The following is a 26,963-nucleotide window of genomic DNA, read 5'->3' on the forward strand; positions in this document are numbered from 1 at the left end:
TAATCATAGCTAACCCAATAAAGCGTCGCACAGGCCCCCCTAGCCCATCCATCAGCGTGCGTCTGGGAAACGCTTCCCCACGCTACGCTGGCCCCACGTGGACCCAAACCTGACAGCCATATAAATGTCTGCAATATACATATCCCATATAAATATGTCTGCAGAAACCCAACACAGACTGGGGGGGGATAGTGTGTGTTTGTGTGTGCAGCTCGGAGGAAAAACAAATAAAACACACACTACCACTGTCAGGGAATATAAAAAATAAATAACATGGAAGAAATGAAACATGTACATATATGCAAATCTTCATGCAAATTATAATGTCTCATAATATCCGGTTCAACACTTAGGATTCATATGTGTAATATAGCAAGCGTGCACACACACACACACACACACACACACACACACACACACACACACACACACACACACACACACACACACACACACACACACACACACACACACACACACACACACACACACACACACACACACACACACTCTCTTTCTTTCACCTTCCAGTGAGTGGATGCCTTTCTCCCGCGAGGTGTCGTAGACGTTGTTGAAGTGATCTCCGGCGTTTGGGTCGGCACCGGCTTCGAGCAGAAGCTTCACCACACTGGAAAACAACAACACACACATTTAAACACGTGTCATAATTCTGCCTGAAACTTAAAATACAATACTCCAGGCCTTTCCTCAGTAATTGTATAAATACCTCAAGCGCCGCTTAAAGATATAATCAAGTCTTCTATCGCAAAATATGTACATTTATATTGTTGCGTCAACCTGAATCATGACACGGCACTTTTTCTGTGAATTAAATTAAGAAACTCTTTTTAGATGAAGTATCTGAGGGTCTCCAGTTGTTGGGGAATCCGGTGAATTAAAAACAAATAAAAGTTCTTCATCACATTTATGCAAACCCATAAATCTGATATGTTGCCATTAAGCAGCTCTCTCCTTTACAACACAACCAAAGATATCAGAAGGGATATCTACCTCCGTAATCATCTCCCGGTATGCGTTCTCAAATTGCCTGAACCTAGTCGAGCCTTACGGTTTCCTAAAAACCTGATTTCCTTCCGTTTCTAGTGCGTCCCATTGTGGCGATGGCCTCTTCCCTCCTCCACTACATCCCAGTCTGCTTTGTCAAATGTATGTACACATGTGTGTACACTGAAGGGGCAAGGGTCGGGCCTGTTTCCGGCGCCGTCGGGGGGGGCACCATGTGTGTTTGTGTGGTAGCCCTTCATTGGAGCGTACCGCCTTATAGAACAAACAGCGAGTACCTCGGCAACACCACTCACCGTGTCGAGGTGGTGCACACACGTACGCGAGGGCGAGCAACGGCTTTGACATTGAGCCGCAGACAAAAAACTAGTCAGCTCCCCGCTGTGATGGCCGAAACATGAACCCTGCCAGTACGCTGCTGGCTGTCATTAAACCTGAGACTATGTAATGCAGCCTCGGAGGGAGTGATGGATCGGCCCCAGCTAAATGGTTATAGCGGGAGGTCTGAGAGGGTTTAAATGGAGCAAGAATGATCATTCGTAGGAGGACGAGGTGGACTCCTTTTTAAGAGCCACTACACTTGACCACGTAACAGGATACAGCCTCAGGAAATCTGAAATACTTTAACAAGCCAAGATTTAGTCAAAACCTAAAATACGAAGCAGTAAAATATCTGGAGCACGTACCAATAACTGGTATTAGGGATGCAACCAAATGTTTGAGATAAATATCTATACAAATGTTGAGTAGAAAACTGTGAAAAAGGTTTAAATTCCCAAAGCCTGAGGTGCTTTAGTCAAATTGCTATCCGAACAGTGCAAACCCCAAAACATTAAGTCTTTGACTAGATACGAAAAAGAAAAGCATCAAATCTTGACATCTGAGAAACAGGAACCAGCAGTCGTCTGGCAGTTGCTTTAAATAAAAACTACAGAAAATGTCAATTGATAATCAAACTAGTCAGGGACTAATTTATCAACAGCTCTAAATGGAAACGGTTTGAGGAAAACCAGCTCAAACATCACAGCACGGTGTACCATCCAAACAAATGCCTCCAGTATTTCAATAAAAACAACAAACAGCAGAATATTAATGAGACAAAGTGGACCCTCATTAGTTTAAACCTGAGCAGACTGACAGTCATCGTACACAACGAGTGTGTTCCTGTGGGAGAGCGAGGCTGAGAACCGCCTGACCAGGTCTTTGTGTCTGACCTTGCTGAGGGGGTATAAAGGCCTAACCGGGGGTCCCCTTTTGTTACTGTATCACTGTGGCTGGGGGCGGCGGGGGTCCATGACCCACAGAGGGCTCTCCTCTCACCCTTGCAAGCACTTCTACAAACACCTCGATGCGTCCTCCGAGACGCACACACACAAACTCAAACTATGGTTGGTCACACGAGGCTGGGCAGGACTGTGTGAAGAAATGAGAGGGTCTGAAAAGGGTTAATGGCATCAGAAAGGTAAACACGAAGGGATAAAGAGGGGGGGAACGCAGTAAGGAGGAGGAAGAGGAGGAGGAGGAGTGGGTGAAAGGAGGGAAGTGGAGCTAAAAAGATGAAAGAGGGAGATTTAATTACACAGGACTGTGCTAAAACTAATGAGCTTTTGAAAACAGTTGATAGTTTTCACTAATCAACTGATGATCGAGTGGTTTACTTTATTTGGGACATTTAGGAGAGTTGCAGCACTAATTTGGGGCCAAAGTGAAGGCATGCACAGGTTAATTTGGTTGGATTTTAAAGGAGTTAAAATGACAGACGTCTAAATACAATCTAACAAGTACCGAAACAAAGTTGTCAGTAAATGAAACGTACGTTCAGTGAGTGAGTCAAACGAGGAGGGAGGTATCGAGCTGCTGATTTAACGCCGACTTGGCGCTGAGGCTGCGAGATTCAACCGTCCAGCTTTCGCCGAGGTTTGCCGGCAGGTGAATGCTGTAGCTGCCGGTGTTGGTTTCCCATCCTGCCCCGGAGGGAAGACAGGAAATGGACACTTCCGTCTGCCCTGTGCTTTAATGGACACCCGAGCCGAACTGACCATCCATGTCTCTGACCACCTGGCCCAGACGCTGGACCTCACTTGACCTCATCTCACCTGCTGCACACCTGGGTTCAGATAGATGCCAGGATAAAGGTACGCTGCACTGTTTCCTGTTTCTTTCCTTTTCTTCTAAGATTTTATTCATCTATTTTCCTCCATGGTATCTCTCTGTTGATCTTCCTGTTTGATTCATTTATTGTTGGGTTGATTGTTCTTATTCACATCAAGGGGATTTGTAATATTGGGCTTTGTAAAAACTGACTTGACCTTGCAATGTATGCTATCATGACTTGAATAGTTGCCCCCCCAAGTCCTACCAAAGAACGTCATAAAGTACTATTTAGAAAACTATTTGTTTACCAAGTAGTTCATACACAATGTCTTTGACTACAGCTCTCCTTTAAAGCATTTAAGAAGTCTTATTATTCAATTCTACCCTCTTAAACACTGTCCTTCTTTCTTTACTTGAATAGTCTGCGTGGTGAAGTTCATCTCCATCTTTCAGCAGCCATTGTGCTCTTTATCATTGCATGGTTGCTATGAAGCTGTGAAAGAAGAAAAACATGTAGGTAGTGATCCTTTATTTCCTGTACTGTATCCTTAAGAAAGTAACTACTTAAAGGTGCCATATTATACTGTTTTTCATCAATTCCACACAGCTGTCAGACGTCCAACAACCCTGGATTCGATATGCATTGCCCCAAAGAATTTCAGCTGTCTAAAAGTTGCTCAAATGAGCTCTGCTGAGAACAGGCTGTTTCTGTGCCTGCACCTTTAAATGCTAATGAGCTCCGTCTGTCATCGCCTACTTGGAGAGCCACGGAGAGGATGCAACTTACGCTAGCGGTAGCATGCGCCAATGTTTACGTGGATGTATCGCTATGGCTCGTCTATGTGTCTCAGGTGAAGTTGCTGGTCCCGTATGGTTGGAACAGATCCTTTTACGAGGGTCAGTGTCGAGGCAAAGCCAGTTCTGTACTGACCCTCGTTACTGAAGCAGTCCGATGTGAAGTAGTTAACACACACATACAAGCTAACACCAACCGTAGCCGGCACATTGTCATTAAAAATGAAACGCAACCACCGTCTCTTCTGTTCTTCTGTAGCTGGGACAGAATATAAGCACTTATGTTGATTTGTACAACCAACAACAGAGCAATCTGAGTATCAAGCTGTGAGCAACGACATTGTGAAACACCGCTATCTCACTGCTGTCTCACCGCAGGACACACCGAACTTCACCTCGCTGATGAACGCCCCCTCTCGGATGTCTCCTATCATCAGAGGAGGTCGGCTTATGCAAATGACTCCCTTCGTTTCGTAACAACAGGAGCTGAATCTGAACAGCCTGTAGGAGCGCCGTTTTACCAGTGGGGGGGCTGCAGAGACCATGCAGGAGTCACTTGTTTTCCTCATTCTGGGAGTTGACAGGCTCAGGGAGGACCAGTTTATAGGTGTAGAGACCAGAGAAAACCTGTTTTTCAGAATATAGGACCTTTAATGTATTACTTAATTACATGAAACCCATTAATGTGGTTTTAATGCGGAACAGCCTATAGTTTGTTTTTAATATTATCAGCAGAGAATATTGTTTAGTGCACTGGGAAAGAAACACTGATAACTGATCCTTACCACCACCACGTGTTGTGTCGTGACCAAATGATGACAATATTTTCTCTGTCCGATTTAACCACCACTATTCAATCCAGCTAATCCCGGCCCCAAACCCATAATCCCACTCCACATCACTCTCTCCCCACATCCAAACTATTCTCCTCTCTCCTTCCCAACGAGCCGCTCCATCATCGCTCCATCATCCCTTCGCTTTCCCTCGCTACGCCCCTCCCGTCGACTCGCTCGGCCGACAGGTCGGAACGGTCAACAGGCGTCACGCACGGCTGAGCCCTCATTGTGCACGTGAATGTGGCGAGGGAGGGACGGAGGGAGAGAAAGAGAGATGGAGATGGGCATTGTGTGTTAGAGAGTGCAAATAGTGGGCCGGGCCCTGCGCCTCCCCGATTTAGCCCCACATCAAAGTTAAGCAAACACACGCCTCCCCAAAGTCTCACCCTTTAATTCTTACAAACACCCCTCTACTCCACCTCTGATTCCCTCTCAGGGCCGCACCTCCACGCGGTGGACGGCGCCCACGAGAAACGGCCAGGGGGGACTCCGCGGCTTCCTCAGAAATCTCTTAAAAACACTTTTCTGGTGCAGGAAAACGTAAACGCGGTGTGAGGGAGGACTGAAGTTATTCAACAATAAGATCCATGCTGACATCCCAGCTACGGGCTAGACCTCGTCCATGAGTGATGCTCCCTGTGTTTTCACTTAACGGCTGTAAATAAAGTTGTGTGTGACTGAGTAATAGGCAGTTGCCCTGTAAGATATTTGATATAAACTCCCCTTGTCTCTGTGTGTGTGTGTGTGTGTGTGTGTGTGTGTTTGTGTGTACATGCATCCTTGCTTGTGTGTGTGGATAGGAGTGTGTGTGTGTGTGTGTGTGTGTGTGTGAGAGAGAGAGAGAGAGAGGGAGAGACATGTGTGACTGATGTGTGTGAACCGATGTTCTGTCTTCCCTGCAGCAGTGACGGCTCACTGGGGGGTTGGAAGACGGGATTAAACACAGTGGAGTGTCACTGCCTCGCTGAGTTATAGCACTCATAACACACACACACACACACACACACACACACACACACACAAACAGAGGCACAGACTCAAACACACACAACCACATTTGTATCCAAAAACACATCAATGTGTTACACACCAGCGGTCACTCAACACGCGTCATATAATAATAAATATAAAGACGCAGTGTGACTCACACATCACCTATCGACATATCATTTATTTTGCGCCAGAATATATCAAATATTATTATTATGTAGAATCAGCAAATTCTCCCATTTGAGGAGCTGGAACCAGCAAATGTTTGGTATTTTTTTCTTAATAAATGACTAAAACTCTTAACCTCTTAACCATAATTGCTTTGGTTCCAATGTAGAAACATTACATTAAAAGATAGTTTAATACTCAGATTTCACAATATGCTTCTCATGGGCACATGAGGCCCTTAAACAAAAAAAAAAGTGACCACATAGTCCTGAAAAAGAAAAAGAAAAAAGAAGGGGCGCTGTAAATTGGATTTGGCCCGGCCTTAACCTCGGCCTCGCTCTGTGCTGTGTGTGTGTTCTGGGGCCAGGAGGCTAATTTGATTTGTTGGACAGAGAGACGGGGGAACGGGGAAAGACCGTCTGTCAGTCTGAAAGTCGCACTTTGCACTTCTGAAGGCCTACTGTAACAACTAGAGCGGGGGCAGGCATGACATATGCTCACACAGCGACCCGCGCAGACAGCTGCACGACACCGAACCGCTGCGTCGCTGTTACATGCGTGGGGATCAAATATATGCATCTCATAAAAGGATTTGCTCAGCGGGCTCAGTTGGATGAAACACTCACGGACCTGTGCTGCCGGTTCATGGCAGCCACCATGAGGGCGGTCCAACCTAGGCGGTGGCGGTGGTTTGGGTCGACTCCCTCTTCTACCAGCCTGACGGGGAATAAAGGAAAAGTGGTTAGAATTTAACATCAAAATATAGTCGACAATTATAAGGATAATAATGGTATGTCAGGGAGATATAATGATGCTAGAATAAAAATGTCACAGCTGTCCAGCTGCTTGTGAGACGCATCAACGACCTGCCTTGTTAGCCACACACTTGCTCCTTGACCAGTTAATGTGTCTGTCTGTGTAAGCCAGGTGTGTGTTGCGTTTTCTGCCCGAGGGTATGCCATCAGGTACTGGAGTGGTGCTGTCTTGATAAGTGTGTGTGTAAGTGATCCTTCTGTCGTCTCATGCAGACAGTGTGTGTGTTTACAGTCAACACAGTGGCCTCTGTCTGGTCTGCACTCTGGTCCGCTGTCACTGCTCGGCCTGCTCAGCACTACAGCTACGTCCACAGCTTTTCAGGGCACAGCACTTGAGTTTGTTTTCGGTTTTCGGCATCGTCACCAGCCTACACAAAGCTTTCCTCTGCGTCACCTGCTTCTCACGATAAAGCCGGGGAGAGCACATCAACTCGCGGTGTTAAAATGCCGTCTCAAGATCACGCAATGATGTAGCACGACCGCTTTCATGAAGTCTGCGTGAAAAGGAGACCTCCATCCTCTCCACTGCCTCTCGGCAGGCACGCCCCGACACTCTACCGCTTCTATAAACCGAACCAAAGCACTTAACACATCTGTGACCCCGATGAATGTCTCGCTGCACTCTCACCTACGCCATCTGCCACACGGGCACAGGTAACCCAAGCCAGCAAATGGAGACACACATGGACAGACACATGGACGCGGCGCTCATATTATACCCCACAACACACTGTACAAACACGAGCACTGACGTAACACACATTAACACGATTACTGCCCAGGGGTTGAGCAACACAAGAGATCCGACCATCCAGCAATATGACGCACATATGTGTTGTACTTCATGTACTATTAGGTACTAATATAATAAGGATTGCGTCACAAGCAGAACTTCCAAGGCAAGATTTTAGGATCCGATGACTCAAGCATGTTTACTTCTGTTTGTCTGTTTCTCAAGATTTGTAATGCAATATTATCAGCTGAACAGATGTCAGACCGGATATGCTCCTTTTGGTTGGGTTTTAATCATTAAGTCATACAAGATAAATAACTGAAATATGCTATAATTGAAAGTGCAGGATTTAAAAAAAAGCTTTAAAACAGGGAGGAAAATCAATCAAGGCACACAGTTAGAGTGGAGCTCTGAGTGGTCGGACACAGCCGTCCTGTGAACACACGCAGACGGTCCTCTGCTTCCACCTGCTGAATATTGGTGGAAACTACAACTATGAGAACTACAAATGAGAGTGACCTCACTGTGTTTTCATAACTGCAGATCACAGCTGCTGTGAGAGAGACTGGCATCAGTCATCATGAGAATATAAAGATGGTGCTTTTATTTTGAAAGGGTAACAGGGATGGACGGTTTAAAGGTCAGGTGTGTCTCTTAAAAAGATTGTGTTGTACCTTTTTTGTTAAGTTAACACCTGACTGATGAAGACATGAGTTTTGTCAATAGTTTCTAACTGTGTTTGATAATAAATGACGTTACAATGTATTTACGTAGTTTTCTTAATTAGCAGAAAAAACGCTATTTGCTGGTTGTTATTGTTAGCTAACTCGGCTAACAAGCGGTTAGCATTCATTAACCTAGCTGCTCGTATTGAGAGATGTAACGTTGCTAGGTAACGTAAAGTGTGTAGCTCAGTAGCTGTGATATACTGTCACATTTTATGTGTAATTTTCGCTCACTGTTTTCGTTATCTTTTATGTGTGATTCAGTTTAAAGGGGGACTATTAGTTTGATTAATTTTAGTTAAATATGTTTATCTGTAGCACCCCATCAGAGCTCATCATCCTGTACACTTAAAAATGTGTACAACACTAAAGAGCAGAAGATTGGGCTTGTGGGTAATTTATAAGAGCCATCTGGGCCAAAGAAAAGCCTGAATATCTTAAATTAAAATAACTACTTTATTGCAAAGAGCAATTTGGGAGGGACCACTCATGGGTCATTTATTAAAGTAAATTGAGGTTAAATGTGGTCCAGGCTGAGAGACAAAATCAGTGGCAAGGGATATGGCCTAAAAAAGGTAATAAAGATATGATAGCCAATAAGTAATGTAAATAAGCACAACCACACTAAATTGTCTAATTTACGATTACATATTACAATAACCAAAAATCCTACAATAAATTTCACCACATCTCTGCTGATTTTCATCTTTAATGACGAAAAAAAAAAAAACCCAAGTAGTTTCTCCTTTCCTCTTAAGCAACAACAGCATGAATACTTCAGAATTTCAGAATATTTACTTCAGCTAATGTTCATCATCCCTTAATGGAACGCGTACATTGCGTACTGTGAACACAAGAAGAGCCAGTGAAATCCGGGTCCCGTTTGTGTGCACGTATGTCATGAATGAGCCAAATCAGCCTCATTTGTGATTCCTCAGGGTATGTCCTGTGTTTGCAGAAGGAGAGGCGTATCATGTCTGCATCAGCTGGAAATAAAGTGGGTGTGTGTGTGTGTGTGTGTGGGGGGGGGGGGGGGGGGGGGGGGTACCTGGCAATATCTTGAGAGTTACTGGTCCTTGCTGCCTCCAGAAGAGCATCGCCTTGTTATTGCAGAAACAAATGCAGAAGATTGAGTACACATTGAAGATTCAAGATTGTTATTATCATGCAAAAATGTGTTACCAGTAATGAAATCCTTAGTCTCAGTCAAGGATGTGTAAATACTCACTCGGCCACTATACCTATATTCGTTTTGTGAAAATGTGCAAAAGTAGCTGGCGCTCAATATAACCATCAATTTACAATATTTTTAATACTAAATTAGTCATAACTAATACACAAAAATATGCTAAGTCAGAGAACACGATTGGTTGAAAAAGTTACCTTTGTTATCAGAATCTTTCTTCAGGCAGAAGGCCACTGCTGCGGCAGACAAAACACCGACAGAGGCCACTCCTGCTCGGCTGGTTCCTCCACCTTTCCCACCACTTCCACCGCTCTCTTCCCAGTACTGGTTGTTGTTGCGCCCTCTGCTGGCCAGAGCCGCCCACGAGCTGCGGCGGTTCTCCAGGTTGGACAGCCATCTAGGGGCGAGGTGGTGGTACTGCACCGACGGGTTGACGGTGGTACTAGCGGTCTCCTCAGCTAAAATCCCCCGTCTGGAGACCCGGGAGGTAGACACGATCGGGTTGCGGTTGATCTCTGCCGGCGTCTCGCGGATGCCCTGGCACGCGCCACCGCTCGCGCTGGTCTGGAGCACGCGGCTGCACGGTGACAGGCTGCGCGACCTTCGCGCAATAAGCCTGGTGGGAACAGATGATAACATGGCGATGAACTCAACGGAAAGAAACGGGGGATGAATCGCTCAGTCTAGTTAGTCCGGGGGGGTGACGTATACTCTACAGGCCGGCGGCGCCGCGGTAATTCCGATGTTAACGTTAAATCACCCCGATCTACAACCATCGAGACGAAAACAACCGCTTCACCTCATCGTGGATGTCACCAGAACGCGAGGTGCATTTTGGGAAATGTTGTTTTACTGGAAACGTCGGTGGCATACGCTTTGGTGAGATGTGTACCTGCTACATACTTCCGTGTTCGCTTAACTCAAACTACAGTGGGATACGGCTACTTTGGAAGGTCCTCGTCTAAAATACCCACTTGGTTTTACAGTATAGCTGATCCACATTAGATTTGTCGATACAATATAGAAAAAAACGTTGACTATTACGCAGTTAGGTGTTTTTTCTCTCTCTCAAATAGGAGGCGATATCACATTTGCTCTTTGGTTTCACAACGCGAAGAGTTAATTTGCTGTATCAGGCGGGACAGAGCTCTTTTATCTTTCTGGTCTTTATACATATTAACACTGAAGGACCGGGAACAGATTTGATGACACAAGCAGTTGTTTTGTCGGTGTACTTATCCTTTTCATAGTTCACCATGGCCGCCAGATGGCGTCAAATCACAGAGCTGATGTAGTTTATAGTACACAGGCCATCGCAGGCAAACGTCATCATCTTTATTAAGTGTCTTCAGTTTCGGCCATATCATTGAGAATGGCTGGATAAAATCGGGAATCAGGAAAATGACACAATTTTAGGCTGAGAGAAGGAGCAGACTCTAAACCACAGATAAACACAGCATCAAAGTTTTGAGTGTAGACACAGCGACACTATAGTGTAATCACATGCTAATTAACAGGGTTATTATGGGACACAGGTTGGTGAAATGTAGTGTTAAGGCTCCATCCCACCAGCAACACTGTGCTTTTGTTACGAAACAAAACCATCAAATCACTATTGGCCACATTTGTGGACAGTCTAGGATTTACTGTATGAGATATTGTTAATGCATCTTCTTCACCAAAGTGAACACGCTTAGCAAGGGACGTGGAAGATGGTTTGTATTGTGACTGCAAAAGAGAGAACGGAGTCATTGTGGGAGAACCTGATGGGCTTGAAATTATTTAAATAGTTCTAGGGAGAAAACAGAAGTCGTTCACACACACACACACACACGCCATGCTCTAGTTGAGAGGAAACGACGCATGAATTTAGGACTTCCTGTACACCAAACCAAACTTGATTTGTGCGATGATAATATAAACTACTCTTTGAGAGCATCTTGCTTCCTTGTTTTTTTTTGTAATGTACCTGTTGATATGTGATCCTGCAGAAAGTTATCATTCAACGTTTTTAAAGTAGTGGTATATCAGTTCATGAAAGAAAAAACATTTGATTTAGTAGCACGAATGACAAGGAAAGATTGTTCAGAAATCTGATATTACTGGTATTACTGGTTATTGTTTTCTGCAAGTCATCCCCTACTTGCACATGATGAGTTAACCACTTAAGAAACCATGTATGTATTTACATTTTTAACAATTTTCTTGAAAATGTTATTTTCTTGTGACTGAAATACAATCTAAGCCACACCGTTCTGACATATACTGTATACAAGTGTGGGTTGCAAGGTGGGTATGCTGTCTGCTAGCAAAAGGCTTACTAGACATGAATCATAGAGCACGTCATGCTCGGCCACCATAAATCCACTGGCACCTTCACCAGCAATCCCTAAATCTAAATGTCAGTGTGGGTTTGTTATTAGACACCTGACGATTTATCCATTCTCTCCAGCAAATGCAGCTACAGAAAACTCACTATTGATCTCAACAATTAAACTGAACTATGGGTCTCGACAGTCGTCTGCACAGTTGCAGGTACCAGACTGGATTGGGAAACACTGGTGATAAGTTTAGTTAATGATTGCGATGGCAGTCAGTCAGTCCCCCGTATGCTCCATTTTAATCATCCTGTAAAAGCTGGTCACAACAGCAGCGAAATGTAATTGTATTGAAATAATATCACTCCGAAAAAAACACGCACTGGAAAGCAAGATTCTTCATTTTTGGATTTGACTGGTGTTTTTTTGCAGTAGTAAATCCGTCCATTCTGCACTTTCATTTTTATTTGCTTTTTTTGAATAAATATTGCTAGCCTGGGTCTCTAGAGCTCTCGATATTCATATATTGCTCCACAAATGAGTTAGTCATTACTTTTACACAGCAGTCCTTTCGATTTGTCAAATCATAGTGGAAATAATGGCATTACCCATGGCTCTGTTTGAGGAATCGTTGCTATTTAACTTAAGTTTCGGCTCCATATTTTCCTCTATGATCCCATATGATTCTCCTGCAGTGGTCCCACACCTTGGGAACTAATCATTTAGAAAAACTGTTGGCATACTATAGGGTTTTTTCAACCTGTGTATTCAATTTAATTAAAAAAAAAGCTGCGTTGCTCCTGTGCAAAGAAAGAGAGTAAAGCCTAACTGCAGAAAGGGATCACACCTAAATGACATGGGTGTAAGGCTGCAGCACAAACTTGCATGGCCTTTTAGTTTTATATTTTTAAACATGCATGTGATTCTAAGTAGATTCAATTTAGATTGATGGGGCCTAAGGATGCCGTGAGAACACCCACAGATCAAATTGAGTTAAGGAGGCTGACAATGAGCTTAGTGTGTTGTCTCTTGTCTCTCTCTAAGATGAGAGGGAGAGCAATGGAGCAGAAAATGACGGGGCAGACTGTGTGAAAAATACATGGAGACAGGCAGCCGGGCATGCAGAGTGATGGATATTATAACACATAATAACACCCACAAACATATATTGCATTATAGGAAACTTAAATATATGTTTGTGCCTTGTTGTAACTGATAACTAAAGCAGTTCATGAGGAAGTATTCAACCTAAAAGTGAAAAAAATAAAATAAAATAGGCTACTGAGATTACACGTAAGCCAGCAGGCTTCAGGCGCGTCCCCGCTGCTCCGTGAACTAACTAGTTTGCAAAAATTGCGCGTGTATGGTGTGATAGCGCGGGTTGCGTTCAAATGCTTTCGGCAATATGAGAACAACAAAACAGAGTAATCACACAGGAGTTGCTTGCAGGTTTAAACCACAGAAATATAGTTGTCATTATAAATTCAATGTGGAAAAGAGAGAGTGAAGTGGCTGGTCACTGTTGTTCCCACTTGTTGGCAACGTTAGACAACTGCCTATTGTCCCTGGTTCAACAGGTTGACCTGGTTCCAAATGTGTTGCTACACCCCCTCCAGATCTATAGCTATGGTGTAGCCTAACCAGTACTACTGGTTGTGAATGTTATTTGGATTTCGTATACCTTTACGTTACGTCACTGTGGTTGCAAACCACATTGTTTTGTTCTAGCTAGCGCTAAAACAGCTACAGATACTGGCTATGTAGTTTCTGTTGTCGTTCTAGTCAGTTTTACTTACCTTTTGTTGTTTTGCACACATTAAATGTGAATGTAACTAAATAGCTGTAGGCTGCTGGGTGTTTTAACAGTTCAACTATGATATGGTAATGCACTGGTATGCTAATGTTACCAACCGTTTTCTGATTAACGTTTATTTTGTAGGATAACTTTTTAAAGCGTGGGTCTACTTGTTAAGTAATTGAAAACAGAAACAATGTAGAGTGAAACTATAGGCCTGTAAAAACCGTTTTGACCGGATGCAGGTTCATGTAAGTCTGACCTAGCCAATGTGGCATTTGACGTTTTCTGTATACCGTCACATCAAATAAATATAGACATATACTGACATTTACATTATTTATTGCAAGTTTTTTTCGTTTTTTTGACGTTACAAATGAAGTCAAACGAACAAAATATGTCGATGAGCCAGAGCAGCGAGCTTTACGAGGAGCACCTAAAGGAAGCACAGGGAGGCGTTCCCACCGTCGACGTCCCTGCGTCGCCTGGCTGTTCTCCTCCTTTCCCCCCTCCCTCCCTCCCTCCACCTCCCCCCCTCCATCCACCTCCTCTTCCTCTTATTTCTCTCCGCATCTCCTCCACCACCTGCCACAGCAGCGACGCAGCGAAGGAGAACCGCCGCAGATCATCGCAAGCTCGCGGAAGACCGCAGTTGAGAGAGGGGGAAGAGAAAGACACGCAGGGGGAGAAGACTGATCGGGGGAGAGACGAGAGAGACGGACGGAAACCGAACCATATGGTTCGTCTGTGGAGCGACTGAAGAGGACTGCTGACACGGGCTGAAACTTATTCAACCACCGCAATCAAGTGAAAGGCTGATTCCATCCACCCATCTCATATTTTTGATACTACTTTTATTTTTTTTTTGTCCTCACGCACCTCTGTTTGATTAGTTTGTGCGGGCTGGATTGCGGTTGTTGTACCTCCCTGAACACACACACACACACACACACACACTGGTCATCACAAGACGCGGTGCAGCCTTAAAAAAAAAGAAAAGCTTCCTGGAAGGAGGGGATTGAACTCGACAAGTTATTCCCGAAGAAGAGGAGGACCAGAGTGGTTGTCTCCCCGCTTCCTCATTCGTTTCCCCCGGCTCCCCGTGTCTCCTCCGGGCCCCCAACAGGGGTGTCATCGAGACCCTCTCTTCTCCCACCCCCCCCTCCCCTCCCGGTAACGAGCCATGTCTGGGCAGGCTGTCACCATACCGGACGACCGGGCGTTTGCCAGCTTCAAGGCGGAGTGTCTGTGCGAGGAAGGCTGGAACATGAGCCACAACAAGGGGGGCATCACGGTGTGGACCCAGCGTCTGGAGGAGGGGAAGTCCACCCACAAAATCAAGGTGAGACTTACCTCCACACAGGTACGAAACAGAGGAGAGGGCCCTCGAATATGTTAAAAGGTAAACTCACTTTCTATGGGAGGGGAGGAAAAAGAAGACCCTGCTAATCCAGTTTATTCTAGTGCTTTTTTCTGAATTCCCATCTGATTCAAACTGCTGACGTGCTTTAACTGCTGCTTTTTTTTTTTTTTTTTTTTTTGCTGCATGGGAGTTGCAGAGGCTTCTACAAACCACTAACAGCTTATTGCATTTCAAAGAAATGTCTTTAGATGACACAGCATACCACATGTCGCCCCTTTTGTAAACACAACCAAACGGGGTTAGTCAACAGTCTGAATCTGACGGCAGCAGTGCAAAGCCGGACCCTTTTTAATACAACATCCGGTGTTAGATCCACTCAGCTATTTATAAATGTGTGTAGTCAGTGGTTGTTTTTAAGAAATCCCCTGTACTATTAGAGAAGTACTCTTCAGAGAAGGTTTCCTCTGCCAGCCAAACTATTTTCAAGCCTCTAATCCAATATGTGGCTGTGTGTATACGTCTGCTTACTTTGTGGACTTCTCTGGAGTTGGTTTAGCATGCAAAGTACTACAATAGACTATACAACTGCACGCGGCTGCAAAGAATAGTCAATAAGACAGGAAATAAGTCTATGTTATGAATTATGAGTCTTTTTATTGCAGCTTTGAGGATTTGCTGCTTTTCTCAGTTTCATATCATTCTAAATACTTTGGGTCTAATACAAATATTGTAGGTTAAAGACATTATTTTGATAACTTGTGATGCTCATTCGTCATAGTTTGAACCCTTGCAGTAGGTTCCTGATCATCGTTTAAATAAGGCGATGTGAAAGTATGTGATGAGCAAACGTTGTTATCTTGTCAAAAGAAACCAGCCGTGGCAGTTTCAGATGTGAATGTTTGTCTTGGGAGTCGCTGACGAGGCGTCAGCAGGTCAGCTGTCTCACTTTAGGCTGTGGAAGAACCGCTGCGTCTCATCTTACATATTATATTCAACCTCGTCATTAATAATGCTTTTGTTAATGGTCCGGGACATGAAGGTTATTAAAAAAAGTTTGTTCACATGTTAAGATACAAACTGACAGTTCAAAATAGCATTCAGCTCCCTTTTAATCACTTAGATCATCAATTATTTGAAGGAAGTTAAGTGCTATAAGCCATGATGTAGATTGTTGACTGCATGGTTTATGAATGAATGATTTATTCTGCATCAAGCCAACCAAATCTAACACCATTTGGGATCTACAGCCGTTTGGAATTTATTTTAAAAAAAGATTAAATTATCAACAAATGAAAAACCCCCCCAAAACATATTATGTCACTGTCTTGCAGTTCACTACATTCTCCATTTAGCCTCAAACCTGTCTAACTGGCAGTTTTATGCCAGTTAGACAGGTTTGAGGCAGTGTCACTTTCACCTTAAAACAGATAGTTCTTCACACCTGAAAGCTTTTAGGGAGGCTGCTTCCACGTTTATCGTTATCACCTGACATCATAATCCCATTGCCCTTTTCTCAGGGATTCATTGTCTCCGTCTGTGTAAATGTGGCCTTCCTGCTCGCACATCCGGGTCCGAGGAGCACGAGCCAGCCACCAGGTGTTTGCTCTGCTAGTGGTGTGTGTCTGTGTGCGTATGGGTGTGCAGGGGACCAACAACAGCAGAGGGATTTTCCCAAACCCCCCCCCCCAAACACACACACACACACACACACACACACCCTATCTGCTGCATCTTTGTACCGCAGGGTCCTGGTTGTGTGCATGTATGTTGTGAATTGTCAGCCTCATTTGTGATTCCTCAGGGTATCTACTGTGTTTGCAGAAGGAGAGGTGTATCATGTCTGCATCAGCTGAAAATAAAGTGTGTGTGTGTGTGTGTGTGTGTGTGTGTGTGAGGGCGAGGGCAGGTGTGTTTCCTCAGAACAGCTCTGCAAACAGAAAAGTAGAAAGTGTACACAGACACATTTGGAGTTTGAGTGGAGCTCCTATCTTTACCTGCCACTTTATCGTTATGTAAATATGACAGTTACAGGACCTTTATTTTACATGGCAGGCTATTCTCTAGTTCTTCTTTTCGGTCTCTCGCACAGTCAGTCACTCATTTCATCCAAACTCTGACGTGGGCACAAGCTTCTATTTAGAGAGGAAATGAAAGCATGCATCTTTGCGGATGCATGTCGAACGATTCATGTGAAAATAAATATATATATATATATATATATATATTCCTGTATCCCATCTCCTCTATAGAGTTAATAGCGGTAAAGAAAAAGTGATACATTTCAAATCCGAGAGTGAGCGAGAGAACAGACTGGCAATCATCGTTATCATTAGGCGTCCTAATTATCATCAGCCCCCATTATCGTCATAATCACGGCCACGATCATCAATAATGACTCGAGGTATCGCAGTGTGATCATCGCAGCTGTAACCGGCATCGTCAACATCCTATCAGTTGTCGTCACATGACTCCACACAGAATGCACCATGCGTGGGTCTGTGTGTTAGCGTGGGTGGTTTTTTGTTTACTCCAATACTTTGACAAACTGTCGGACTGCCTCTCTGCCACACACACACACACACACACACACACACACACACACACACACACACACACACACACATACTGGGGACTCCTGGATTTGCTTTCTCCCCTGCTGACACGCCTGCCACTGAATCACACGTTACGCACTCCTTTTTTTTTCTTTTCTCTCTTTTTTTAAATATTCTTTTGGGATCACCCTGAAGAGCAAACGATGAGAGTTGATGGGTCGAGGGAGAGAATAAGAGTGGTGGACACAGAATAAGGAAGAGACCGAGTAGTGGTGGGTGGAGTGGGTTTGATGTGCGTGGGTCAGAGGTCACTGAATGATCTGAGTGGGCAATGGACGCAGTGTGGACTCGGACCAGGCACGGAGAAAAAGCCTTGCCAAACCACAGGAGTGCGTACTGTTTGTGTTTACCTGCCTTTTTTGTCTCCCTTGGTCTCTGCGTTCTCTCCCTGAACTCCCTTTCACCCGCCTCGATCTGCGTCTCCTTGCCTCATCTGTTGACTTCACTTTATTACCGCGTAATGGAATTAAGCACACGTCTACTCGGCTGGCTGTATGTCTTCATTCTGCCCTGGATATCTTCCTCTCCCTGTAGTTCTCGTCTTTTACCTTTTCGTTTGCTTTTCCTTCTTCCTCCTGCTCCTGTTTGTTTGCCCGTTGACGCAACACATCCATTATTCTCCCTGGTCTTTTCCAGCTCTCCAATCTGTCTGCACACACAGATATGAAATACCAGACCTTACGTTAAACATGGGGTCCTGTCGATATTTGCGTATGGCTCTGTCGACATAATACATTTAATATCACAAATACTTTTTGTTTTTGGAGTTAAAGCATAGGCCACATTATTATGCTGTACCAGGTCAAGATTCAGCATCTTTTAATGACTTTATACACTTGATGTTATACACTTAGGACAGTTTTTGTAAGCCTGACTCACCAGATCTAGAATTTGTGGGTTTATTTCACATTGCATTCCCCTCCCCTTCCACAGTAGATAGCATAGCCTCTGCATGCTGCATGCTGTGTTTAGTGCTTCCCAAGACGATTCTGATTGGTGCTAAAGATATACAAGCCAGAGCACTGTTTGCCCCTATACCAGAATGAGAACGTGTGGACCCAGGCCTTTCTTTAGTGCTGACACAGCGCTGTGGCGATAGATCTGGCTCTGCGAGAGCCGTTTTTGTTGACACTGTCGCATGGAGGTATTCATTCTATTATACTGTATGTTTAGGGATTGAGGTCAAAGTTAGGGATGGTGTTGCATAGACTGCATTATATTCAGAGCGTTCCAATAATCTGCTTCCCTCATGTATTAAAATGCAATACAAAAATAGAAGCACCTTAATGCAGTCTAGTGCAACACCACCTTTAACGCCAGTAGTGAACATATCATTAAGTTTACACATTTCAACAAAGAGTGGGTTTAAGGCCAAAAAGAGACATTGGGAGGTATGAGATCTGGTCCTAGGAGAATTCTAACACGCTAAACTAAGACAATAAACATCATACAGCTAAACTGCAGCATGCTAGTAGTGTCTGTTTCCAGATGAAGTCTTCTCATGATCCTTAGTTATGATATTTTACTTTCATATGACAACATTTTTAGTCTGTGATTAGTAAAGGATTTTGTGGATCCATATCTGAATGAGCACTTCAGCTAACAAGTTTTAAAATGGCAAGTACACAACATGTACAATATTTTCTGAAACGAAGACCTCGGGCATCGAGGCGACAAAGATGGGGCAGATTGAGTTTCAACTCTCCTGGAGAGACAAGTCCACTCTTTTCTCCTGCTCTCATCCTCCATTGTGCAGCCCTTCTTTATTGTTATTATTAAGACTAATTCCCCCATGCAATTGTAACTGTAGTAACAGCTTTACTCAAGGGCTGCAGACCTCTTTAAACGGAGTCTATGTACGGTGCCTTCTGCTCCAAAGCTGACATGGACAGGAGTCCCTACGGTTTCATTAATAAGCTCTGAATCAAGACATCATACTTGTTCCAAATCCACAAAGCACGGCTGTATGAACAATTTATTACTCCTCCTTTAGCTTATATAATTTATCTGAGCGCTTTTTAAAGTCAATTGTAAGACTTGTTTGGCCTCGAAAAATCATCTTCAACACTTGCACACATACTTTATATTATATAATGCATCACATCACTATACTTTACCGTCATTTTTATGGGATGCAATACCTTGAGTTACATATGGTCAATTACATAAATGTTGTTCATTTATTAATGTTTTGTTAATGGATTTATTCTTTCTTAAGTTCCTGTTTGTTTTTTTCCCACTCAGGTTTATTTACTTATTATTTGTTTTGTTATTTATTTTAAATTCTGAATTAATTTATAGTTTGGATGCTAAAATATCTCAATACGTTCATATGTTTTTTGGTCAAATTAAATGAATGCAAGAAACTACAATATATATCTATTAGGAGTACATGAGAAAACATTGTATGTTGTTTACTTGTTTATTAAAGTTAAAAATAAATAAAAAACATTCTCTGATTCAGTTATGTTAGCGTTTCTTTATTGCCTAAAAATGAACGCTCGTCTCTTTCTGTTTCAGTGTCGGATGGTGTGTAAGGACTTGTCGGCCGAGACCATGTACGACGTTCTCCATGACATTGAATACAGAAGGAAATGGGACACAAACGTCATCGAGACCTTCGATATCGGGAAACTTACGGTCAACGCGGATGTCGGTTACTACTCATGTATGTTACACGCTCCAACGCACAACATATGCTGTTTACAGAAAGGGTTGGCATGTCACTAACATGATTCGGGGCTGTGAGGAGAAGCACAGATGTGTGCAAAGTGCACATTGATCATCAGATCGTCATCATCAGATTTATCTTGCGTGTTAACAGGGACGTGTCCGCGGCCTCTTCGCGACCGCGATGTCGTCACGCTTCGCACCTGGCTGCCAATGGGGAATGATTACATCATCATGAACTACTCTGTCAAACATGCCGTGAGTGCTCTTACACACACACACACACACACACACACACACACACACATTAAGACATGCTCAGCTGAGTCCCTGCTCATTCACCCCTTTAGAGTGTGTTCAAAGGTGCATTGTGAAACAAATGGGCCGTTTGAAAATGAGTGCACATTTGGTTGATCCAGTTCAGTACCCTCAAGGATGTTGTGCTGAATTAAAAGAAATCCTTAACTATTTGTCATAAAACATAATTCATAATTTGATTTTGCTGAAAACGTTGTGTTTTTTATTTCCTGCTTCCAGTCGTGCTTTCAGGGAATTTGAATGCCAAAGGTCAGTAAAGCAAACAGACTGATTAGAGAACAATGAGCCCACAGGAATGACTTTCAGTTTGGAATCAGAGCAGAAACCTCAGCCTTTTAATTAAGCTGCGTAACTGTTTCAGTTGCACCACTCTCGATCGGTCTTTTCTGTCTCATTTTCTTGCTTCTCTGCCCGTCCGTTCCCCAGTCTCTGTTTCTGTTTCCGAGTTTCGCTCACTAATTTAATGTTTACAAAAGGATAAGACCTCTCATGTGACCCTTAGCTGTTGCCTTCCGCATTCCTGCATCAATAAGTGGTTACGGACAAAGTAGATGGTGTGTGTGTGTGCGTGTTTGACTAGCCAAGGTCACTCTATCAGTAGAATTAGAGAGCTTCTGACTTGTGGAGTGCAGTTTAAGGAGATCTTTAGTGGAGTGCTGCGTTCACACATCCACTGCCGGGCGTCGGTCCACTTATACTATATCTGACTCCACGTTCATCTGTGCTGTGTGTCTGGTTGATTCATCGTTGAATGTATATAATGTCAAAAGTAAGAAGTGTCCATAAGAAGTGTTGACTGTAGAGACACCTCGCTGGTGACTAATGGATAATTCAAATACTCTCTTGAGTGTCTCCTATTAAAACCTCATTATTATAAGCTCGGAACATAAAATTTCCCAATAACCTGCAGATGTAATGCACCGAAAATATGAGTCAGATCGTAGCGTAATGATAAAGCAGTTATATAAAGGTTCTTAAGCACTCCTCAGTGTGCCTGTCCCAATTAGCACAGGCTAGCCAGTGCTGTGCTTTATTATCATGAATAATAATCTTGGATATATATTCAAAGGAGCCAGCAGTGTAACGTTGGGCCTTTACTGCTGTTATCCACAGAGTAGTGTGGGCTGGATTAGCATCTGAAATATGACTGTGAAGCAGGAAATCTGATTGATGGACAGCAGAAACCCCCCCAGAACCCCAATGCTTACCCTGCACAAAGTATGTCAAACACACAGACTGACACAAAGAGCTGAAGACAACATTTTTAGGTTTTTTTTTTAAAGTAGTGATTTCTGAGTCTCCTCTGCCTGTGGTGCATGTGACATTTACATCATAAAGGAATTACTCGTGGAGCTACAGAGAAAATAAATGAAGATTTCCCAGAGTTGTTGTCCTGTTCAGGGTTGATGCATGCACTGAATAAGGATGTTAATTCTAATGAGAATGTGCACGTTTTATTGTCTTCACAGAAATACCCTCCTAGAAAGGGCAAAGTTCGAGCTGTCTCCATTCAGACTGGCTACCTGGTCCAGAGCCAGGGACCAACCAACCACTGTACCCTCACTTACATGGCCCAGGTGGATCCACGAGGTAACACACACACACACACACACACACACACACACACACACACTCGGGTGCTTATTGCTTACTCAAAGTTCTAATGAATGATTCAGTCCCCTGCCTTTATTTAAAAATGAATCGCCATAGTAACCATATGAAGGACAGCCAATTTACTCCACTGCCTTGCTCTGTCCATCTTCTCTCTCTCCCTCATCTCTTTTCCCATTCATTACTCTGATTCTCCCTGTAATTGAAGGTATTTACTGTCACACTCTTGCATGCACATATGTAATGTCTGTAGTTATAAATCTCCTTTATACCCCCCCCCCCCCCCCCCCCCCTTTTTTCCACTTTTCTCCTCTGTTCACTCCGTCTCTTTGCAGGTTCGTTACCCAAGTGGGTTGTCAACAAGTCTTCCCATTTCCTTGCTCCCCGCGTAAGTCTTATGAAGATTAATCCAGATTATGTGTGTGTGTGTGTGTTGCGTGTTTGGCAATGTGTTAATCCACAGGCACTCATAAATCCAATTAATAATCTCTCCTACAAATGTACCTTGTTGTTTTCAGTATTTGTTTGTGTGTGTGTGTGTGTGTGTGTGTGTGTGTGTGTGTGTGTGTGCGTGTGTGCGTGTGCGCGTGTGCGTGTGTGTGTGTCTGTGTGTGTGTGCGAATACTTAAACTACTGTACTTACTTAAATACTTAAAAATAAAATAGTAGCTCATTGCAATGCACAAGAACAGCAAAATTTCAGGAGAAGAGAAAATATAAGCAAGAGGGCACAGTCTCCGTTGATACAGGAACATCCATAATTCTTGCATATTATACCTTTTTAAATACAATAATTTCCTTTCTGAGAGCTGACGTTGTTGTTGACCAGGTCTATACAGATCTATACCAAATAAACATGTCATCTTACTGTGTTGTTCATCTATTCTGTTGTTTTTAGGCATTGAAGAAGATCAGCAAAGCCTGTTTGAAGTATTCAGAGTGGAAGCAGAGACACAACCCTGGCTTCAAGCCCTGGCTCTACCCTGAACAGACTACGTTACCCAGCATCCCGCTCTCTGAGCTCAGCCTCCAGCGAGCTGAGAGCCTGGAGAATATTGATGAGAGCTCCCTGGCTGAGGCCCAGGAGAGAGAAGACAGCGACTAACACACACACCTGCACACGCACAGTCATGTCTTCATACACACACACCAACAGAAATGCAGGGTTACATGCATAGCTGACACACTTCCGTAATTACACTCGTGTATACGTGATTCTATATGTACGTATGTGTGTATGCAGATGCAGGCATACTAACAGGCACATGTATACGGCCATTCACACACACAGACATACTCATATTTGACCAACTCCATCTCACACTTATATACATAATGTATGAACACGTACATGCAACATAGATGCACTCGCAAATACACACCAACCACTCGCAAGCTGCATCAAAAAAACGACCTATTTTTACGAGCCAGTAACGTCATATTAGTTGGGATCAGAAAAGCGTCTGTTAACGTCATTTTTCATGCTCCTTCAAGGGATATCAAAGTTTTCTAATTGGGGCCGATGCAGATTATCATAGAAAGATATATTTTCAGTGGGATTTGCTGTTGAAATGATTATGTAATGACTGTGGACATCTAGCTCCCATTCAAAATAGGATTTAATGGATTTCAAAAATGATGCTCCTTTTATCTGAGTTATGTATGCCTTCTATTTTGTGGGAAAACATCCCAGTGCAATCCCTAATGGTCATGTGTACCCACGCCGTCTCTCTGTCACTCAGTGTGTGTCTTCATCACATTTTGTAAGCACATAATAAATATGCAGGCATGCAGAAGGCAGCTGGAACCCCAAACCTGCAACCCTTTCTCTCTCTCACACACACACACACACACACACACACACACACACACACACGCACACACACACACGCACATACAGATGTTACACACGTACTGTCTGCTCCTCTAATTGAGAGATGTATGAATGTATGTAGAGTTTAAAAAATTAAATACATATTCCTACAAAGATTTTCAAATTTCACTGGTGAACAGAGTCATTTTTTCATGTGTCTGATTTACATATTTTTAAAAACGCCACTCCCGTAATTAGGAAAAGCCATGACATGCCAGTCTTGGAATGTGTGCATGTGTTTGTTTGGTTGCACGTACCCATGCGCAGTGGCCTAGATCAGAATTAGGAATTCCCCAATCTGTTGTCATGGCAACTCTGAGATCGACTCCGCACCAAAGGGAGACATAAAGTGCTTTCCTGTCGCAGAGGAAGTGACTTATCGCAGGGTGTCTGCCCCTCTTCCCTACGTAGTATAAGACTAAGAGCATGTGTGTTGTAAATGCACCACATATACAGTGGCTACCACCGCTGTTTCCCTGTGGGGAGCTAATTGGCTGACATGACACTTGTCTTGCGTAACCCACACTTGCACCCAGTACGATGGCTTTTTAAAGCCATTGTACTGGGTGCAAGAGTGGCTTCAGACTGTGTTAAGCATATCGCATAAACATAAGATGAGAAAATGATGTGAAAGTCCAGGACTAAAGCATCCAATCGTCCACGTTAACCTCATGCCTCAAGATGTTTTTCTTTTTGCCCGTCATCTTCTCTGACTCTTCCCTTTTTACGACATCCGCCCCTGCATATGCACTGCCTCATAAATTATGAATGATGAAGGAAAGTGTATGTGAGGGCTGCAAAAAGGCGTGCTGTATATGCAGCTTTCCCACAGCTGCATTGAATGTTATAACCATCCGTCCTTCCTCAGAGTCTTAATGAGGCCTTTTGCTCAGCCACCATTATATATACGTGTGTGTGTGTGTGTGTGTGTGTGTGTGTGTGTGTGAATGAGGTGGGGGGGAAGCTGCATGTGCACCACTTTGTGAACTGTGTCCCGGTGGCATCCCTGCATTGTCTTCCACCCGCCTCCACAGCAGGTGGAGACATATAAGCAGCACGATGGCCGGCATCCCTCTGTGTGTGTTACTGCATATGTGTCACTCTGCCACCCCCACAGCAACCGGGCCCACCAAGGCTGATGATGACTCATCACCACCCAACCTCCTCCTCCTCCTCTCCTCTCCCTCCACCTCTTGTATTCTCCCCCTACTCTGTTCCTCAAACCCCCCCCCCTCCCCATTCTCTTTTTTTATGTCCTCTTCCCATCTCTTCATCCTCTGATCCTTGCTTTCATCCACTTCTTATCCAGGCCCCTCTTCTCCTTTGATCCTCTTTTCTTCAGTCCTTTGCTCTCCTCATCTGCCTGTTTTTTCCTCTCCTCTTTTTATAAATGTAAACCATTTCTTCTCTATTTATTCCCATTCAATCTCCTCTACAGCTTCCAGCCCGTTCACATTACCCCAATTACTTTCCCCTTCTGCTCATTCATCTCCAAAATCTTTTCCTGCCACATCTCACCTTTTAGCACCTGTTTCTCCCATCTGCCACCTTTCATCTCCTCCCCTTGTTACCTTTTCCATCTCCTTTATCCAGGCTAATCTTTCTGGCACAGTCCCCTGATCTTTACCCCGGGTCAGGAGTGAAATGAGTAACACACTGCCAAGTCACTGACTTGTCACAGAGTCAGTGCATTGTTCATCCAGGCTCCTAAAGGCTAAAACATTACCCTTTTATTCATTGGGTCTCTGGACTAACGGGACATAAGGGAACACAGAATATTGAATCACACACAGAAACATAAAGGCCAAAATAATAGACATGGTTCCCCTTCAGCTCTCATAAAAAAATGTCTGACATAATATATGACAAACCCACAAGTGGGATACATTTAATTCATAAATGTTTTATGTTTGGAGTCTTCTGGTATACCGTGATGTACAGCATCACTGTGAATTTATGTGTTTCAATTTGGTCTTGCTTATGACTTTAATCGCATGCCAGCCTCCCTCGCACTCAGCTGCTTTCATCTTGCTGACACTACACTGGCTGAAATGTAATCAAGGGAGCGATGTTTAATAATTTAAGGTCTATTCCCATGCAACATTCTCTTTCTACTATAAATGCTTTTTCTTTTTTCTTTTTTCTTTTTAACACGATGCCCTTTGAAATTCTCTCTCGTCCACTGCGCTCACTATCTTGATGGTGAGTGTTGCCCTCTTCTGGTTCCTCTGGGAGCTTACAACTAAAAAAGAAAATCAGCTGCCTGTCTGATTCAATACTGATCTGAATGCCACATCACCGCCACCTCCAATAAGTAAATGTCTGTCAGAATAGTTTCTATTCTATCTATAGATTATACCCGTTCATACCAACTGATGGGCTCATGGACTAGAGCCCATGTAATTACATAGCCACCTCTCATTTGGCTAATACTGTTGGCTGTTGTTTGTTGTTGTTGTGGTTTTATAATAGCAATAAAACGGCAATATGTGATACATTTAATATAAATGTAAAACAGATATAATGTTGGGCATTCATATAAACTAGTTAGCTTTGATGCCCAAGGGAAATTAGCTATGTAAATAGTGAGTTATTCAAGTTCTTATTATTACTTTCCATGGCAGTCCTTTAATATTTTGTCATACAAGGATTTATAATCCGCAATAAGTATATTATTTAACAAATTTGCCTCGTGCGATGTTTCTTGTTAGTGAAAAGTACATGGATACTATGTAGTTGTTGTTTTTTTGGGATACTATCTAGTTAAAGGGCATTTTTCCCTGAGAACAGACTGGGCTGTCCAGTCAGTGGTCACATGACGGCGTACGGAAGTTTTTTTTTTTTTTTTTTTTTAATTCTCCTGCAATCAAAATCACCAGAGCATCGCCGAAAATATATCATTCCGAGCCTTCAAAATAAAACGCTGCATCATTGAACGTCGATACGTACGTGTATTTTGAAACGCACAACCGGAAATGGTTTACTTCCTCCACTAGCTTTTTACTAGCTTCACCCTGGCTGTCTGTGAGTTGAGGTCT

General features: G+C 43.5%; 2 protein-coding genes across 2 annotated transcripts in view; one reads left to right on the top strand and one right to left on the bottom strand.

Annotated features, from left to right (window-relative positions):
• clpb (ClpB family mitochondrial disaggregase) overlaps positions 1–10,200 on the bottom strand; it is a 27,444-nt gene extending 17,244 nt beyond the window's left edge. Inside the window, exons 1-4 of the mRNA XM_084020050.1 lie at positions 9,563–10,200; positions 9,228–9,279; positions 6,537–6,623; positions 525–628 (exon numbers count right to left, since the gene is read on the bottom strand). Coding sequence (XP_083876176.1) covers positions 525–628; positions 6,537–6,623; positions 9,228–9,279; positions 9,563–10,004 — 685 coding nt within the window. The 5' untranslated portion in view covers positions 10,005–10,200. The remainder of the gene's footprint in view (positions 1–524; positions 629–6,536; positions 6,624–9,227; positions 9,280–9,562) is intronic.
• Positions 10,201–14,025: 3,825 nt separating this feature from the next.
• On the top strand, positions 14,026–24,054 carry stard10 (StAR related lipid transfer domain containing 10). The gene is made up of 6 exons (XM_084019430.1): positions 14,026–14,820; positions 19,974–20,121; positions 20,278–20,381; positions 21,911–22,031; positions 22,388–22,440; positions 22,951–24,054. Exons 1-6 carry the CDS (start codon positions 14,662–14,664, stop codon positions 23,155–23,157), a joined length of 792 nt encoding a protein of 263 aa, XP_083875556.1. The 5' UTR covers positions 14,026–14,661; the 3' UTR covers positions 23,158–24,054.
• The last annotated feature ends 2,909 nt before the right edge of the window (positions 24,055–26,963 follow it).

Source organism: Eutrigla gurnardus (genome assembly GCF_963514095.1).
Source record: "Eutrigla gurnardus genome assembly, chromosome: 10".
In the NCBI taxonomy this organism is placed as follows: Eukaryota; Metazoa; Chordata; class Actinopteri; order Perciformes; family Triglidae; genus Eutrigla; species Eutrigla gurnardus.

Coding starts and splice junctions, on each gene's coding strand:
- stard10 (XM_084019430.1), top strand. CDS start 14,662: ATGTCTGGGCAGGCTGTCACCATACCGGACGACCGGGCGTTTGCCAGC. Junction 14,821..19,973: donor AGTCCACCCACAAAATCAAG/GTGAGACTTACC, acceptor TTTCTGTTTCAG/TGTCGGATGGTGTGTAAGGA. Junction 20,382..21,910: donor ACTACTCTGTCAAACATGCC/GTGAGTGCTCTT, acceptor TTGTCTTCACAG/AAATACCCTCCTAGAAAGGG.